The sequence below is a fragment of the Perca flavescens genome, chromosome 4 (assembly GCF_004354835.1).
Source record: "Perca flavescens isolate YP-PL-M2 chromosome 4, PFLA_1.0, whole genome shotgun sequence".
Lineage (NCBI taxonomy): Eukaryota > Metazoa > Chordata > Actinopteri > Perciformes > Percidae > Perca > Perca flavescens.
The window spans coordinates 25,944,571-25,961,496 of NC_041334.1; the positions used below are offsets into that span (position 1 = coordinate 25,944,571).

The 16,926-nt window shown below is 40.6% G+C and overlaps 2 protein-coding genes across 6 annotated transcripts; both read left to right on the top strand.

The window, feature by feature from the left end:
- The first annotated feature begins 477 nt into the window (after positions 1 to 477).
- On the top strand, positions 478 to 10,288 carry uroc1 (urocanate hydratase 1). Of its 4 annotated transcripts, XM_028575951.1 has the most exons (21): positions 478 to 822; positions 1,171 to 1,302; positions 2,903 to 3,130; positions 3,940 to 4,070; positions 4,685 to 4,778; positions 4,891 to 4,950; positions 5,046 to 5,174; positions 5,277 to 5,338; positions 5,428 to 5,494; positions 5,784 to 5,927; positions 6,032 to 6,120; positions 7,760 to 7,822; positions 7,947 to 8,126; positions 8,225 to 8,322; positions 8,423 to 8,495; positions 8,628 to 8,817; positions 8,924 to 9,022; positions 9,130 to 9,229; positions 9,486 to 9,567; positions 9,685 to 9,784; positions 9,883 to 10,288. In XM_028575951.1, exons 3-21 carry the CDS (start codon positions 3,005 to 3,007, stop codon positions 10,021 to 10,023), a joined length of 2,028 nt encoding a protein of 675 aa, XP_028431752.1. In that variant the 5' UTR covers positions 478 to 822; positions 1,171 to 1,302; positions 2,903 to 3,004; the 3' UTR covers positions 10,024 to 10,288. The 4 variants fall into 4 exon arrangements, with proteins under 4 accessions (XP_028431752.1, XP_028431751.1, XP_028431750.1 ...); XM_028575950.1 differs by having other exon boundaries at positions 478 to 1,329; XM_028575949.1 differs by having other exon boundaries at positions 478 to 1,302.
- An 806-nt stretch (positions 10,289 to 11,094) lies between these two features.
- Positions 11,095 to 16,809, top strand: LOC114554214 (MAP kinase-activated protein kinase 2). 2 transcript variants are annotated; one of them, XM_028575907.1, is made up of 10 exons: positions 11,095 to 11,741; positions 12,942 to 13,081; positions 14,083 to 14,147; positions 14,239 to 14,318; positions 14,396 to 14,522; positions 14,710 to 14,785; positions 14,926 to 15,050; positions 15,915 to 16,000; positions 16,090 to 16,170; positions 16,275 to 16,809. In XM_028575907.1, the coding sequence occupies exons 1-10, from the start codon at positions 11,445 to 11,447 to the stop codon at positions 16,506 to 16,508; spliced, it is 1,311 nt and encodes a 436-aa protein (XP_028431708.1). In that variant the 5' UTR covers positions 11,095 to 11,444; the 3' UTR covers positions 16,509 to 16,809. The 2 variants fall into 2 exon arrangements, with proteins under 2 accessions (XP_028431708.1, XP_028431709.1); XM_028575908.1 differs by lacking the exon at positions 11,095 to 11,741 and adding an exon at positions 12,323 to 12,415.
- The last annotated feature ends 117 nt before the right edge of the window (positions 16,810 to 16,926 follow it).

Below are 16,926 nucleotides of genomic sequence, written 5' to 3' on the forward strand. Positions count from 1 at the left end.
TTAGAGCGAAATCGAGTGTATCAAAATGTATTTTCTTGAAAAACCCTTGCCTGTGTGAAATTACAAGCATGATTTTGTGGAACTGTTGGGGGCAGCACTGCACCCCAGAGCGTCTGTGCTACCGGAAACAGAAAAGGTGAAGATGCTCAAGCCCATAGACAGTAGCTATATAACCGGCTCAAGCCAGAGCCGGTCCTTCTCATAGACATAATATAGAGTATTATGTCTACTGTCTATGAGCCGGTCGCGATATTTTTTCTCCACTATGGCCACGCCAAGACCCGCCCTTCAATAGCATTCACACACTACTATTGGCCAGGCTTACATGTACAGGTCCTATCCCCTGACCAATCCCCTAATCCTAACCTTAACCACTCGAGGTGAAATGCCTAACCCCAACCAATCGAGTTGCTTCGTAGGGCGGGTCTTGCGAGCCGGTCTGCTCAAGCGGTAGATGCTAGATCGGATCCGCTAGACGTTCCGACATCAAAGGACGTGCCTCGTTGTCCGCCTTATTCTGCCTTTGATTGGTTTACCTTAACCCTAACCAATCCAAACTCCCCATGCCTAAACACGACCAGAGTGATAGAGAAAGACATCTCCCATTCTGGCAGATCCGATTTAGGATCTACCTGCTCAAGCAAGGATAGGAAATATAGTTGTGGAACAAGCTAACTGATGCTGGACTGAACACATTTGTCATCTTCATGTGTTGCGTTTGTGTGTCAGTAAGAGTCGTTTTCCTTGGAGCTGTTGCTGTAAATCAAAAAGAGGAATTTAATCTGTCCCAGTGAGAAGACATGAGCTCGGTCAGAGAGGAAGGTAACCATGCTGTGCTAGCCGGCTAACGTTAACTTATCTGGATAAGCCTGACGTTAATTTGAGTCTGAATGAAAAATGAACGTAGGTGTCGTAACGTTACCCACTTGTTAAAAGTGTCACGTCAATAACAAGCCGCTCAGGACTTTTAAAAGCTGTACCTGTTGCACCATTCATGAGTGAACAGGACTGTTCGCTTTCTCACAATGACTCACCCTGCGATGTTTTTCATAGAAAGTCACCTTGAGTCCGGTCATTAAATGATTCTCCTCGTTTTTTGTCATTATTATAAGTCAAGGTTTTCCTCACGAGAACATGTTGACTGTCGTAGCGTCGGTATATCTCTTCCAGACCTCACAAGACTCTGCATCTGCAGAAACGTCAGGTGCAAACTCAGCATCTGCCACTAAGCAAGACTCTGATTCTACACAACCCTACACAGAGGGCTCAGTGGAAAGCTAACCTTGACGTTAACCTTCTGAGGTATTTGTCCTTAGGAACCTTCTTCGGGTAAAAATTACAATTTACTTTTTACCAGCTGCAATGCTTTCTTCAACAACAGAAACAATGTATAGACTAAAACAGAAGTAATACCTTTCAATCATCACTTATGACCCACTAGAAGTGTGTGGTGGTGTCTGTATCTGCAGAGACCCTGCCCTCTGCCTGCATTTTCTCTTTTCTTTTTATATATGACAGTTGGGATGTTTTGGGGTGTCAACAAAAAGCCTTTGGCCTATGTCATTTTGTGTGATAAAATGTTTAATATTCATATTAACCATTGATTCAAAGTTTATATTGGTGACGTTATGGATAAAATTGCTAAATTCACAGAGGCATGAAAAATCTACTGAAGACTAGTCTTGAGTAGTGTGTTTCCACAGCTGCCATCTGTCCTATTGGACTGCATTTCTTCTGCTAATTTATAACCAGACTTCACCTCAGCTGAACTTTATTAAACCATTTGTGTTCAACACAGGACTGACTAAAGTGACTTGAAGTGAATATTGTTGACCGTTTTATAATAAATTATCCCTTATAATAATGGTTATTGTGAGATTTAATTGTTGTTTATCCCTTATATGTACTAAGCCTGAGATTGCAATAATGACCTTATACTGTAATCACCACGTAGCAAGTCTGGAGAAAATGTGTAAACTCATGAACTCTCTTTTTTTTTTAGTAGACCATAAACAACATACACAAGAAACTTTGCCTGAATATCTTTACTTCATTTAAATTGTACCTGGTTTGAATTAATTCATGCAAAAATATACAGATTCTATGAAGAGTGCAGTAACATCTCCACTTATCCTATCTGCTCTCGGCTAGTGACTTGAATGAGCAAAGCAGGTAATTATAATGAACCACTTTGTTATTTTGTTTGTGCTTTCCATTCTCATTAGCAGAAAAATATTGACCCTCTAAGCTTGCTGAAAAGTAAATTCTATAATAATTTTTATTTCTAATTAAAAAAATTAATATAACAACAAGTAAACTGATTTATTTCAACCCATAACAAAAACAATCCCTGTCATTGGATTTGTTGAGGCTGACAATCAAATTACTGCTAATAATAATCATTTTAAAATCAGTAATGTCAGTAACACCATATAATTCAAACTTTAGATTGAATAGGATAGCTATACTTTCTGGCAGGACAATTTTCTAGAACTCATTCCACATTTTCTTTATAATTACATAACTAGTCTGAACATTGAGCTGTCAATGTGCATTTTTAAATGAGACTTTATGAGAGAACGATGGATGGATCTGCAGGGAATAATATGATTTTACAGTATAGTTTTTTTTTACCTGTCCAAAGGTTTTGGCACGCACTTAACCCAAGTTACATGTCTAAGCATCAGGGGTCAGAGGTCAGTGGCAGTGTTTGTCCACTGAAGCATGTGCCACTTCAAACTCTCTCAGGGATCAATAATTACCAAACATCCTTTTTCTATCCGCGGCGTACCATTGGTTGATGGCGAAGGGCAAAGACAAGCAAAAGGGCCAATGAGACAGTAAGGCAGAGAGTGATCGCCCTCAAATCTTCACAAGTACATTAGTATCTTTCTCTCCATAGAGGACGGTTTGCAGTGAGGGCGAGCGGTGCCTTCGATCTCCAGCGTGATCTCTGTCTCCAGGTGTCTGCTCAAGTGTGTGACAGGAAATCCTCACAAACAGCATGTCATCTTTAAAAGACATATGCAGTGGATTACCCCTGGACCCTTTGCCCCCTAAACGGGGAAGAGACCCCAATTTGCCACATGCACCTATCCGGACCCCCAACCTTACAGCAGAGGAAGAGCGGGTGAGTCAATATACAAACCATTTTGGTGCATTTAACATTGTTCACCTTTGTCACTCAGCTTATGGTGGCTAATGTTAGCTGACTTTAGATAGGCATTGCTGTATAACCTGCACACTGCCGGACTCAGCTTGACTCCTGCTGACTTCATGACTTTAAATATACATTTTAATGGTTGTACCACAACAAGTAAAACTACAGGTAAACACACCTTACCTCGCCGGACATGAATAGAAATCACCTTTGTCACTCAATAAATTATAAATCAGTAATCAAAAGACATGTAGACCTCTTAAATACCGGTGTAACTATTGTTTTTTGATAATGGCATTCTATTTTGTGCATACTTTACTTGCACACCTAAATGAAACAGAGCAATTATTAATGTAATTCGGTACTCCTGTGCTTTTCAACTATAACAAGTTGAAATACTTTCTGTGAATTGTCTACATTTCTACAACATTTCTATAATGAAGATATCATATGTCTAATGGTATTGAAAGCACTGTATATGGACCAGCTTGGCTGCAGTCAAAACTTTAAAATTGCTTTACTGTGACAGATGTGAAAGCACAGTTGACTTTTATGCCATGCTGTGTACTCTGCCCTAAAAAATTGATTATTCTCTTAGGTCCTCAACTGATTGCCAAACTTAGAGCAACAACTTCAGTCAATGATTAAAAGAGACACGTGGAGTGCTCTGCCTTTTAGCATTAAAGTGTAAAAGATCTACTCATCTGTCTGTATTGAAACATTGATTTGCAGTGTACAGTGTGTGTCACTAACCTACTGTAAATGCCTCTTCCCTCTAGTTGGCACTGAGAAATGCTTTACGTTATATCCCTCCCTCCCACCACGCAACACTTGCACCTGAATTTGCTCAAGAGCTGCAGCAGTACGGGCACATCTACATGTACCGCTTCTGCCCCACATTACGCATGAGGTGAGGCAACCTGGCAATGAGCCAATAGCTATCTTGAAATATGAGAGTGAAATAAATCTGATATGTATTGGCTGGCATAAGTTTAAAAAATGTTTATATATATATATATATATATATATATATATATATATATATATATATATATATATATATATATATATATATATATGATAATAATAATTTTGTTAACTGAAAATGAAAACAATAGATAGAACAAAACTAGAGCACAGATACTGATGTGTCTGTGTTAATGCAATATCGGCCAAAATTATGACTGCAGATATACAGTATCTGGTCTGGTATGACTAGTAGCTTATGGTGGCTAATGTTAGCTGACTTTAGATAGGCATTGCTGTTTAACCTGCACACTGCCGGACTCAGCTTGGCTCCTGCTGACTTCATGACTTTAAATATACATTTTAATGGTTGTACCACAACAAGTAAAACTACAGGTAAACACACCTTACCTCGCCAGACAGAAATAACTTAGAAATCATTATGTCATCCTGTAACTAAAACCTCTGGCCAAAGTGGCTTCTGTTCAGCAAAAGTTACATAGTCTCGCTTTAAGATGGTATTGTCTCAGTGATGTGAGTTTCCCTCTATCTCCTCAGAGCTTACCCCATAGATCAGTACCCATGCTGCACACGTCAAGCTGCCTCCATAATGCTAATGATCATGAACAACCTGGACCCAGCAGTTGCTCAGGTGAGCCTCTAACACAGCTTGTATGTTAAGTTAATACTTAGTTACTAAGCGTGTGAAGACTTATGTTTAATTCAATGTCTTGATGGCGGCTTCATTTTTCTTTATCCTTCAGTTCCCCCAGGAGCTCGTCACCTACGGAGGGAATGGACAGGTGTTTAGTAACTGGGCCCAGGTAAGCCCTGAGTTAGCTTGTGTTCATCCAGTGGATCTGGTAATGATATAGTCTAAATAGATAAATATTAATGACTTGTGTGTGTCTGGGTGCAGTTTCGCCTGGTCATGCATTACCTAAGCGAGATGACAGAGGAACAAACTCTGGTCATGTACAGCGGTCATCCCATGGGCCTGTTCCCCAGCCTGCCTTCATCACCTCGCGCCATCATCACCAACGGCATGGTAACTGCCCAACACTGATTTAATCAGCTCACATGCATCCCTTTGTACTGACGCACTCACTCACTCTCTTTTTTTTTTTTTTTTTTTTTTTGCATCACTCAGGTTATTCCAAATTACTCCTCCAGAAATCAGTATGAAAAGATGTTTGCCCTTGGTGTGTCAATGTGAGTTTTTAATGTGCTATTCAGGAAGAAAATGATGCTATGTTAAGCCTGTAGATGTTTTGATGTAACCTGTGTTCTTGTGTTTTCAGGTACGGTCAAATGACAGCAGGCAGCTACTGCTACATTGGACCTCAAGGGATTGTTCATGGCACTTTGGTTTGTGATTCTTTTTTGAGCACACAGCATTTTACTCATGAATATGGATAACTTTTATCAGTGGTTCCAAACCTAACCAATTGTAAAAATGAAACTTATTTGTAAGACTTTCCTCTAGTCTTTGCTTTTTGATTATTTATTATGAAATAATGCATAGTTTTACCTCTTCAGACCTCTAAAATAATTGAAATTGTGAGGGAAAATCATGGTCACATGTCAAAAAGGTAAGGGAAAGGGAACCACTGCTTGAAATCATAACATTCAGTTCCTGTTGTGTTTTTCTGTGTAGCTGACTGTGCTGAATGCTGGCCGGAGGTACCTGGGCTCTGATGACTTGAGGGGGCGCGTCTTTGTGACATCTGGCCTGGGGGGCATGAGTGGAGCTCAGGCAAAAGCTGCCGTCATTGCCGGTTGTATTGGCGTGATAGCCGAGGTCAGCTGGTGTCCAGTCATTTCTTGTTAATACTTACTGCTGACTGAGTGAGAAAGAAGGAAGTCCTGTATGCCAGGGTGACTGTGAATTTGATTTCTATGTAGGTGGATGAAGCTCCTCTTAGAAAGAGACATGAGCAGGGCTGGCTGATGGAGGTCACCAGCAGCATGGAGCACTGCATTAAACGCATCAGGTAACAAAGAGAAAAAGTAGCAATTATTTTTATTTAAAAAAGTTGGTGCATCCTTACTATTATTAATGGTCATGAGGGTTTTAATATGACAAACCTTAAGGTTGTGTGTGTTTCTCTGTGTGTCATATTGTCAGCTCTATCCAGTAAAAGTCCAGACTTGCAGTATTTGTAAAAAATAATTGGCTGCCCTGTTAGCTACCTGGCAGTGAGGGAGGACGTATTCACATCCTTTACTAAAGTACGAGTAGTAAGACCAAATACTCAGTGACAAGTAGTCTATGTAGGAGTGAAGTAAGTAGTTGTGAAAAGTACGTATTGTTAAGCAAAATGTACCAAAAGTATAAAAAGAAAAAGTACTCCATGTAGAAAAATGCCCCTTGTGAGTGTTTAATGTCTTATATTAGATTATTAGATAATTAAAAGAATAGATAAATATTTGGGGGAGTTAATGAGAAAGCTCAATATACCCTGTGTCTGTACCGTAAATATGAAACTACATCCAGCTTAGCTTAGCATACAAACTGGAACCGGGGGGGGAATCAGCTAGCCTGGTTCTGTCCAAAGGTAACTAAATCCGCCTATCAGCACCTCTAAAGCTTATTAAAGCTTTAGTGCATAACATTTTGATATCAATGAACGTCCGTTACATTCAAACCATTGCCAAATGAGTTGCTACAAAGCTAATTAAGACTATCAGCTCCACACAACTATCTCTGTATTTCTCAGTATGGCTGTTTAGAACATGGTGGTGGCGCCCGGTGACTTTCCTGTGCTGAAACTCAAGTGAAGATAATGACCTCTTCTGAAATGTCCATCATGTTTTTTTTTATCCTCTGTGTCCTCCTTGGCTACTAGCAACTGTGTTGGGGGAGGGGAGGTGAAGGGGGCGCGGTCATGCAAGGCTTGTATCATGTGGACGCGCCGACAGTTTTGTTGTCATTACTTAGAATTCCTTATGGGGGCGGCAGAAACTACACACTATAGCTTTAATTAACATGTTATATCACATTTGTTTACTCCGTACAAAAAAATGTAGTGTAAAAATAAAGCATCATAGTTTTATGGGAGGTTATAGGCTATTTGTTTTCCCCTATTTGCCATCTTTATCCTAAGCTAAGCTAACCAGCTGCTGATGGCAGCTTCATATTTACAGTACAAACGTGAAAGAAAGTGTATTTCCCAAAATGTTGAGCGAGTCCTTTATTGTTTATTGTTGCCAATGGTCCAGGTGGTGCTAATTTGAACTACTTTATATACTGTTAAGTAGTTTAATCTATACAACTGTATCATGTTTTATGAGGTCATCATATGTAAAATATTTATTTAAAATGAATTAGTAACTGTGGCTGTTAAATAAATGTACAATTGTAAAAGTACAATATTTCCCTTTGAAATGTAGAGGAGTAAAAGTAAAAAGTCATATGAAATAGAAGTACTCAGGTATAGTAATACCTACATTTTTTTACTAAGTACAGTACTTGAATAAGTGTACTTCACATTCCACCCCTGCTACCTGGACAATCTATTGTTATATGTTCAGCATGTTAGCACTGCTGTGCTCCACAGAAAAGACAGTGAGCTGTATCCCATAACAGAACCTGTCTGCTGTAAGACATTTTTATTATTTTGTATTTTTCAGAGAGGCCAAGACCTACAAGACTCCCCTCAGTATGGGTTACCATGGCAACATTGTAGACTTGTGGTGAGTTAAAGGAGGAAACTTTCTGCTGCCCAGACACGACCCAGGTCTGCAGCTACAGTGAAAGAGCCACCTGTTGTTACATACTCTTGACATCTTTGTCCTACTTTTCTAACCTTCTAACCAGGGAGAGGCTGCTGTTGGAGTATGAGAGGACAGGGGAGCTCCTGGTTGATTTGGGTTCAGACCAGACCTCCCTTCACAACCCATATAACGGAGGCTACTACCCAGTCCAGCTCAGCTTCCGCAAGGCGAATCAGCTCATGTCGACTGATCCTAAAGGTTTCCAAACCACGGTCCAAGAAAGGTAATATTAATCACACAGATGGACTTTTCTATTGTATACTGTCTGCAATATATGGGCTGAAATAGCTGAAATAACGTGTGTTTTACATGTGATCACAGTCTCCGAAGACATGTTGAGGCCATCAACAAGCTGTCTGATGCTGGTATGTTCTTCTGGGACTATGGCAATGCATTTCTCCTGGAGGCCCAGAGAGCTGGTCAGTAATTAAAACACTCACACTAACACACACAGAATATTTATTAATTATCATTCAGTCCATGTCAGACCAATAAAGAGGCTGTTTCTTGTTTTTATAGGAGCAAAGGTAGAAAAGGTTGGCGGTGGAGCAACAGAATTTCGTTACCCTTCTTATGTTCAGCACATTATGGGGTGAGACATTTTCTTATTAATGTAATCTAGCATTGATCCTGTAATAGAACTGTAGAAAATGTATAAGAAAAGACAGACCAGTAAAACTGTGATTAATAGTTTGTGATCGCTCTCCTTCTACTTTTGCCGCAGGGACATTTTCTCTTTGGGTTTTGGCCCATTTCGCTGGGTGTGCACATCTGGCGACCCCAAAGATCTTGCTGTAACGGACGATATCGCAGCTACTGTCCTGGAGGAAATTAGTGCCAACGTGAGTGATCGCATCAGACAGCAGTACAACGATAACATCCGCTGGATCAGAGAGGCTGGAAAACACAAGATGGTGAGTAATTTTCTTGGCAACCAACGCCATTATTCGAAGACCAGTTTGATGAAAAAAAACCACAGCTGCAATAAGATGATTTCCTCTATGTATTCTCCTTGTTTAGGTTGTGGGTTCCCAAGCCAGAATCCTCTACTCTGACCAGAAAGGAAGAGTCTGCATTGCTTTGGCTATCAACCAGGCCATCGCTGACGGAAGAGTTTCAGTAAGAGGATAAATTGTTGATAGATTATTTCATGTTTAATGCGGTCTGCATGAAATCAAGGTTTCACTGAAATCTCAACAGTGGCTAATGTTATATCTGTTTTTTAGGCTCCTGTGGTTATTAGCAGAGACCATCATGACGTCAGTGGCACAGACAGCCCGTTCAGAGAAACCTCTAATGTGTATGATGGATCTGCCTTCTGTGCAGGTATGTGGTATGTTCACTACAGCTGTGTAGGAAACCAGTGGCTCAGATTGTACACGCGACGAAAAACATTAACATTCATCATGTGTTGTCAGTTTTATGCTTTGTTCTGTGGACAATGATGCAAGGAAACTTGATTTGTAAGTGGACACACTGCAGACTTTGTGACAGATGATTACAAATATGAGAGCAGCCCTACAGCCCACACAAAATCTGCACCTAGTTACACTAACATAAAAACAATGTCTCCCTCTGACAGACATGGCGGTCCAGAACTTTGTCGGTGATGCATTCAGGGGCGCCACATGGGTAGCCCTGCACAACGGTGGTGGTGTTGGCTGGTAAGGCTGGCTGGTCATCCATTAAACAGTAATCTGTAATCTGTGTGAAAGGTTTTGATTCATCAATACTTCTCTGTCATTGAGTCAGTGTGTTTATTACTTTATCTCACCTACAAGGGGCGAGGTAATGAATGGAGGGTTTGGTTTGCTATTGGACGGCTCAGAGGAGACAGCAAAGCGTGCCAGACTGATGCTCAACTGGGATGTCTCCAATGGGGTGAGGGTGCAGAGAGGAGAGCAGCCTGATAGATTCCAGCCTCACTTATTTTTTTACAATGTGCTCTAATGGCTCTAATCTGTTTCTGTGTGCTGCAGGTGGCTCGTCGCTGCTGGTCTGGAAACTCAAACGCCTATGAGACCATCCAGCACACCATGGAGGAGAACAGGCAGTTGCGTGTCACCATGCCTTTTCCTGTACAGGATGAGCGTGTGCTGGACCGTGCCCTGAAGGCCTAGCCAGCATTTAAACACAGGTTAACAATGAGCTACATACAGCCAGACAGCAAAGGAAACCTGAGTGGTGGTCACTCAGACCTTTTCCAGCTGTTGAAATTATACACTGCAGACGGTCAGTAATGAATCAGTGGCAATATTGTTACATAAATTGTTTGCCATTACTACACAGAATGCAAAGTAGGCTACAATATTGTGCTAGGCTGTTTTAATAATTGAATCTGCAAGAATATATTCTGTATTGTTTTGTGCTGAAAATTAAACTACAAATATGTATCCATAATAAAGCCTATATGAGTCATTTGTATGTCAGTAATGTAATATTCCAATAATGTAAGTGAAAAGAAATCAGCCAGGATGTCAAAGCCAAGTTTTGGTCACAGCTGACAGCACCAAAGTAACAGGTTTGTTTCTGTCTTCAACTGCACATATTGTCCGCTTTGATGTCTACATCCACCATGTTTTTGGTGCTGAAAAAAAGCACCTTGTCATTGTGGTATCTGGCCATATAAGGTTAAAGTCTGTATAAAGCTCAAATATGCTGAGAAATCATGAGAACTGTGTTAGGGATGTAAGTTCAATGATTTTCCTCTCAGCAGAGTGATGTGTTGAAGAGGATGTCCTATTTGATACTGTGATTAGGTGTCTGAGTGAGATCACAGCATCGCTACTCAAAACACAACATCATTTAGCAACCAGAGACAGATTACTGACACAATCACACAGCATGTCATCTGTTGTCACAACCTGAGTATAGGGTCCAGTACAGGGTCCTCAGGAGGGGCCTAAAATATACTAGAATGAATAACCGTGGATGCGGCCGGGAGCATAGAGAATGCCTAGGGTCCAGGATTTTGTGCTACACAACTGCTTCTGCTACTCAGCTGAGGCGATTCCACAAAAACACAATAATCTTTAAGGGGTGCCCTGGATTTGAATCACTTATTACATTAATTTGTTTGGGTATTTTCTCTCTCCACTGGTACCCTGCCGTGCGTCTTTACGCGTGATTGTTCCTTTAAGAAAATGAATTTGAGCCGCTCCGCGCTGACGTAAGGGAACTGGAGAGCTTGGTGTATCCAGCAGGAAGAGGCAGCTCACCGTGATGAGGGACAGGCAGGGGTACCAGATTTGTGTAGCATTTTCTTTTCTCTCAGTCATTTAGTGTGTTGTAGCCTACTATCTCTACTGTACATACATCCCGATCATTTGGGATCTTTTGGAGTTCTCATTGCCAATATAAAAGTGCGCTTTCAGACCTCCGCCCTTTTTGTACTCCAAGGAGTTTTTATAGATTGCATAGCTCATTTTGTTCGTACAGTGTTCAAAAGTGTGGCGAGATGTTCTCTCGGGCATCACGAAAGTCCTCTGGACGTACGCGGATGAACTAGGATGACACCGGATATTTTCTGTGGCGGACACTGATGACATCTGCTTTGCATCACTGTTGGCTTTTACAGAAAAGAATGCATCATAACCAGAAGGAGCAAACGGTAAATCAAATGACTGCGCAGCGCGGGCCAGCGCACCACAGTGACTCCAACAGTCTGGGGAGCAGCGGCCCCACTGACCTCCAGCCACATGCTTACTCCAAACTTGAGTTCAGGAGACACGCAGTGACAGATGACTATAAAATCACAGCTCGGGTTCTTGGCCTGGGAATCAATGGAAAAGTGCTGGAATGTTATTGCAAGAAAACGGGAGAGAAATGTGCCCTCAAGGTGTGTGTTTGTCTGCTTCGTTACCCTGTGTGATTTGAACAGTCCCTCTGGAGGCTGCTGTCACTGGGAAGAAAGAGAGCAGCCATCAATTATTCATTTCTTCTCTCTGATCTCCACCATGTAATGGTGTCTTGTTCTAGAAATGTGTCCAGAATTTAGATTTCTACTTTATGTGAAGTTTGATTTCCGTTACTGGTTTTGAATTTGTATTATTAGTTATATGATGTGACGCAGATTAAATATGACTCTAACCATGGATGGATGAATCAATAATCTAAAAGGAAATTCAGTTTCTGAGCCACCCAGACAGTGGACGTTTCTGTCAGACAGTGATGTGCTTTTCACTCTGCTCTGTGATTGTTGTGTGGACAATGACCTGTTCTGTTGATGCTTTACAAAAGAATCCCACATTTAACATCAAGTAAAAACCTGCATTTTATTACTCCTCTAAGCAAAACATTAAGTATCTAGGTTATTAAATGTATACAGGGATTTTGTAAAAGCCAACTTGTGAAATAGGACTTTCTCATAGTTTTTCATTCGGTGCTGGTAAACAGCTGACTGTAGGGTTGCAGCAACGCCTTGGGAAAATGCAAACAGGAAGAGCAGCCCCACGAGTCCCCCCGCATGTTTTCTTTGGAATATCTTTGGTGGTAATAGCCACAACCGAAAAGGTACAATGAAATGTGAAGAGCTTCGTCGCTCTGTGTGTGGAAGTAATCTGGTTTTCTGTGTATGGATGGTATTTGTGCATAGAGGCTTTGGAGGAAAAAGTCACACTTATAAACACTCATATCTGAGCCCTTTCATCCTCCAGCGCTCAAAAGGCATTGTAATGTCCGCAAGGATTTGGAATATGGGGTCTGCGTGTCTGGGAAAATAGGATATCCTCCTCCCTGGCTGTGATACCAGAGCTGCAGCATTGCGTCTTTAAAGAGAGCGCGTTGCTAAAAGCAGTATTGACTTTTAATATTCTCTACAGAAAATGTAGATTTGTGGCTTCATTGGCGGCCACAAATAGTGCCGTCTTCACAATAGGGCATGTGTTTGTCAATGTGTGGGTTTATTGATTTCTTGACAAGGATGTCAAACTAATTCTTTTTAAAAAATCAATTAAGTGTATCCTTGGAGACTGGATACCTTCAGACAAATATGAAACAGAAGCATTTCATTGATGCATGTTTTTGTTATGTGGAGCAGATCCTGTACGATACTCCTAAAGCCAGACGGGAGGTTGAGCTGCACTGGAGAGTTTCCGGAGGTCCCCACATCGTCCGAATACTGAACCTGTATGAGAACATGCACCAGGGGAAGAAATGTCTCCTCGTCATAATGGAGTGGTAAGCATTACCAGCACTACGTCATTTATTGTCTGCTTATTTAACGCCTTTATGGGAATGCTAAAATATATCTCATCTATCATCTGTGTTCAAAAGTTGAACAGCAGAGATACAGACTGTGTGAAGTCATACATCCTAAAGCTGCTTCTGAATAATGGAACAACTTCTACGATGCCCTGTTCAGAAAATCTTGTATCTAGAAAAATCTGGATAGTCTTTAGATCCAGCTGAGCATGATTTCAGCTTACACAGAATGAAAATCAAATGCATCTTGAGTAACCACTTGGGATTGGAATTTAAACTTAAAATTTATTTAAACTGAATGAAAATGCAAATTTGCACTCTCATACTTTTTCTGTTTCTGTTTGCATCCTGGATAAAACTATTTAGAAATCCTGATCTTTGCTCCCTGAGGATCTTCCACATTGCAGCTTGTGCTTTTAGCTTATATTGCGGTGCTACTTTATGGAACTCTTTTTCTGGGTGTGTTGAAATTACATCCTCCTTAAAGTCCCACAGCAGATGCTGAAAAAAAGACTTTGACCTTTAAATCTTTTTAAAGCAGTTTTTAACTACTTTGTTTAATCTATTATTTATTTATTATGGTGTGGAATGTATGAATGAATGTGTAGAGAGAATGTTTTTTGTCTTTTTTAACTAGCGGCATCTTACAGGAGTAGCACTCTGAATTCAGTTGTACGTTTTTAATGATACAATGACAATAAAGGCATTCTATTCTATTCATATCATTTACATAATGCATTTGTATAAACTTTATTGTGTAAAATGAATACAATAGTTTGTTATTTTCCCTTTAGTACATCCTTACTGCTTGAGTCATCTGGGTCTGCAGTGGCCCAGAAGACTGGGATCATCTGAACAGTAAATTGTGACTCACAATGACTTGCTTTGTTGTCAAACCACGATCGCAGTGGAGAAGTGTGTTTGCCAAGACTCCCCTCGCTGCCCCACTTCTGATCTCTTTGTTAATCTTGTCTCAGTATGGAGGGAGGGGAGCTGTTCAGTCGCATTCAGGCCAGAGGGGACCAGGCCTTCACAGAGAGAGGTGGGTTACAGGTCACATTAAGCAGTATAAATGCATAGGTCTTTATGCTGTGTCCCGTACATGTTACATCTATGTCATGTCTGTCCATCAGAGGCGTCAGAGATCATGCATGACATCGGCACGGCCATAGAGTACCTCCACCACATGGACATCGCTCATAGGGATGTGAAGGTGCTGCTGCTGTCAGAAAGAATTACTAGATGAATAGATTGTTTTGAATCTCTAATTATTTTCTTTTTCTCACGCAGCCTGAAAACCTGCTCTATACCACCAAGGAGAGTAACGCCACACTGACACTGACTGACTTTGGCTTTGCTAAGGAGACAACACTGCACAACTCCCTCCAAACTCCCTGTTACACTCCATATTATGTTGGTGAGTGTTGGCTGTACACTGCATTTGTGCCAGTATTATAAATGTTATAGTCTTTAGACATGGTGGCTGTCATTCACTCTCATGTTGTCCACGTGTGTCTGCTTATATGATCTGCTTTTGTGTGAGTGTGTCTTTCATTCTCCACATCATTGCGTTGTCATTCTTCTGTATCGATTTGTGCATTCAGCCCCGGAAGTGCTTGGGCCAGAGAAATATGACAAATCATGCGACATGTGGTCCCTGGGCGTAATCATGTACATTCTGTGAGTATCCTGTGCATCTGCAACTGATTCAACTTAATAAGACATTTATAATTATTTTATATTGTATATTATTGTTCAACTTTGCAGTTTGGTTAAAGAAGACAGCAAAGTAAAATAGTCTCTTCTTCTTCTGTTTCTAGTCTGTGTGGGTTCCCTCCGTTCTACTCAAACACGGGTCAGGCCATCTCTCCAGGCATGAAGCAGAGGATCAGGTTGGGCCAATATGAGTTCCCCAACCCTGAGTGGGCTGACGTTTCTGAGGAAGGTCAGGCTTTCAACATAAAATTCATTAATATCAATGACAATATTTTAAAACTGTAACAGGGTTGTGCACATTTTTAATTACAACTTCTTACTTTGTATAAAAGCCATACTGTACGGCATAAAATAAATATATTCACAATAAAAATTTGTATTCCAATTTAAAGCTGCTATAGTCAGTATGTTTATATTAAAAATGGAGCAAATGACTGTGAAAAGGGTTGCTCGTAGTGACAAACCCACAGAAAATCTTCACCTGACTGCACTTCCCCTCAGCTCTATGGAGAGCTTTAGCATCTTTTAACTCATTCTTTTGGTTTTATGACCCCGACTTTACTGTTTTGGTTCAGTCTGATCACTCTCTTTCACCTAGTTTCCAGCCACAAGCAGCTGTTTCAGAAAAAAAAGCCCCGAAAAAAACGACTGCACACTACCTGCCCAACACCAAACGAAGTTAGCAACTATCCGATGAACATGGTGAAGTATTTAGCAGCTTAAGAGCCGCATATTTCTCTCAGGAGTTGGTAGAGACCAAAAACCAGAGCAAAAAGAGAGTGAATAATAGACTTATATTCACCAAGTGGCCAGAAACACGACTCCAAATAAATGATGATGTTGCTCTGTTGGTAACTGCAGTGTAAATAAGCAGCTGCTGAAAAAGTTTACCATAAGAACTTACTGTAAAAGAGAATAGTATGTCAGCTTGTTTCCACAGCCTCCAAGTGGCAAAATAATCTATTTATTTTTTTATTTTCGAACAACCTGCACAAGATCTCCAGTTAACACAAAATAGACATCAGTATAGGTCCATATTGCACCAAAGACTTATTGAGTGCAATGCTTGATGTTGTTTAACACTGTTTTGTAGCCAAACAGCTCATCATTCAGTTACTGAAGACAGACCCCAATCAGAGGATGACCATCGGACAGTTTGTAAACCATCCCTGGATTAGTGTAAGTTATCACTTTGTCACTTTGCCTATAAACCTGTATGCTGTTCCCCCTTTCATTCATAAGATCTTTGTGGTTTTTTTATACTGCAGCAGTCAATGGTGGTCCCTCCGACCCCCCTCCACACTTCTCGTGTTTTGACAGAGGACAAGGAGCTGTGGGACGATGTGAAGGTGGGACCCAATCTGTCTACATCTGATTTATTTTTTAGAATATGACCACAAGGTGGCATTAACGCACGAGATTTACATCCCAAAATGTTTCCATCTTCCAACAGGAGGAAATGACCAGCGCCCTGGCCACCATGCGTGTGGACTACGACCAGGTGAAGATCAAAGATCTGGACACATCCAACAACCCTCTACTCAATAAGAGACGAAAGAGGCCCGTTCCTGGAGGAACTGACGGAGAAGGAGGCAGTGATGGAGGAGATGGAGGAGTGGTGTGTAATAGCCACAGAGAAGTTACATTTTCTGAAGAGCATGATGATATGATAATTGGACAAAAGTAGTATGCCAGAGTGAGAAGTTTTCCCATCCACATATCACTTACTGTATTTTACTTACTTTTTCTCCTTCTTTGCATCACTTTGGATATATATATATATGAGTTATTATTGCTGTCTGATGAAAATAAGTCATCTAGGGGATTTTTCTGGTGGTTAGGAATATGAGTATTGTAACATGCACATTCAAAGGACATTACAACTTTGAAAGATTGAGGGGATTTTACCAGAATAAAGCACAGAAAATCTGCTTAGAAATATAGGAAATATTGGATAGGATAGAACAACACAATGTAATTTTGCTAAATAAAATACATCACATTCATTAATAAGTTTACTTGTTTTTATTTGCAACAAATTGTGTATCCAAATACAATACCCATGTTGGGCTCTTAAGGCAAAAATTTGGATACTCATCATGGAA

Excerpts from the sequence above, each read along its gene's own strand:
- uroc1 (XM_028575950.1), top strand. The coding sequence starts at position 3,005 with ATGTCATCTTTAAAAGACATATGCAGTGGATTACCCCTGGACCCTTTG. Across the intron at positions 8,127-8,224 it reads CAAACCACGGTCCAAGAAAG|TCTCCGAAGACATGTTGAGG; the intron begins GTAATATTAATC and ends ATGTGATCACAG. Across the intron at positions 8,496-8,627 it reads TATGTTCAGCACATTATGGG|GGACATTTTCTCTTTGGGTT; the intron begins GTGAGACATTTT and ends CTTTTGCCGCAG.
- LOC114554214 (XM_028575907.1), top strand. The coding sequence starts at position 11,445 with ATGACATCTGCTTTGCATCACTGTTGGCTTTTACAGAAAAGAATGCAT. Across the intron at positions 14,148-14,238 it reads CCAGGCCTTCACAGAGAGAG|AGGCGTCAGAGATCATGCAT; the intron begins GTGGGTTACAGG and ends TCTGTCCATCAG. Across the intron at positions 14,786-14,925 it reads GGCGTAATCATGTACATTCT|TCTGTGTGGGTTCCCTCCGT; the intron begins GTGAGTATCCTG and ends TTCTGTTTCTAG.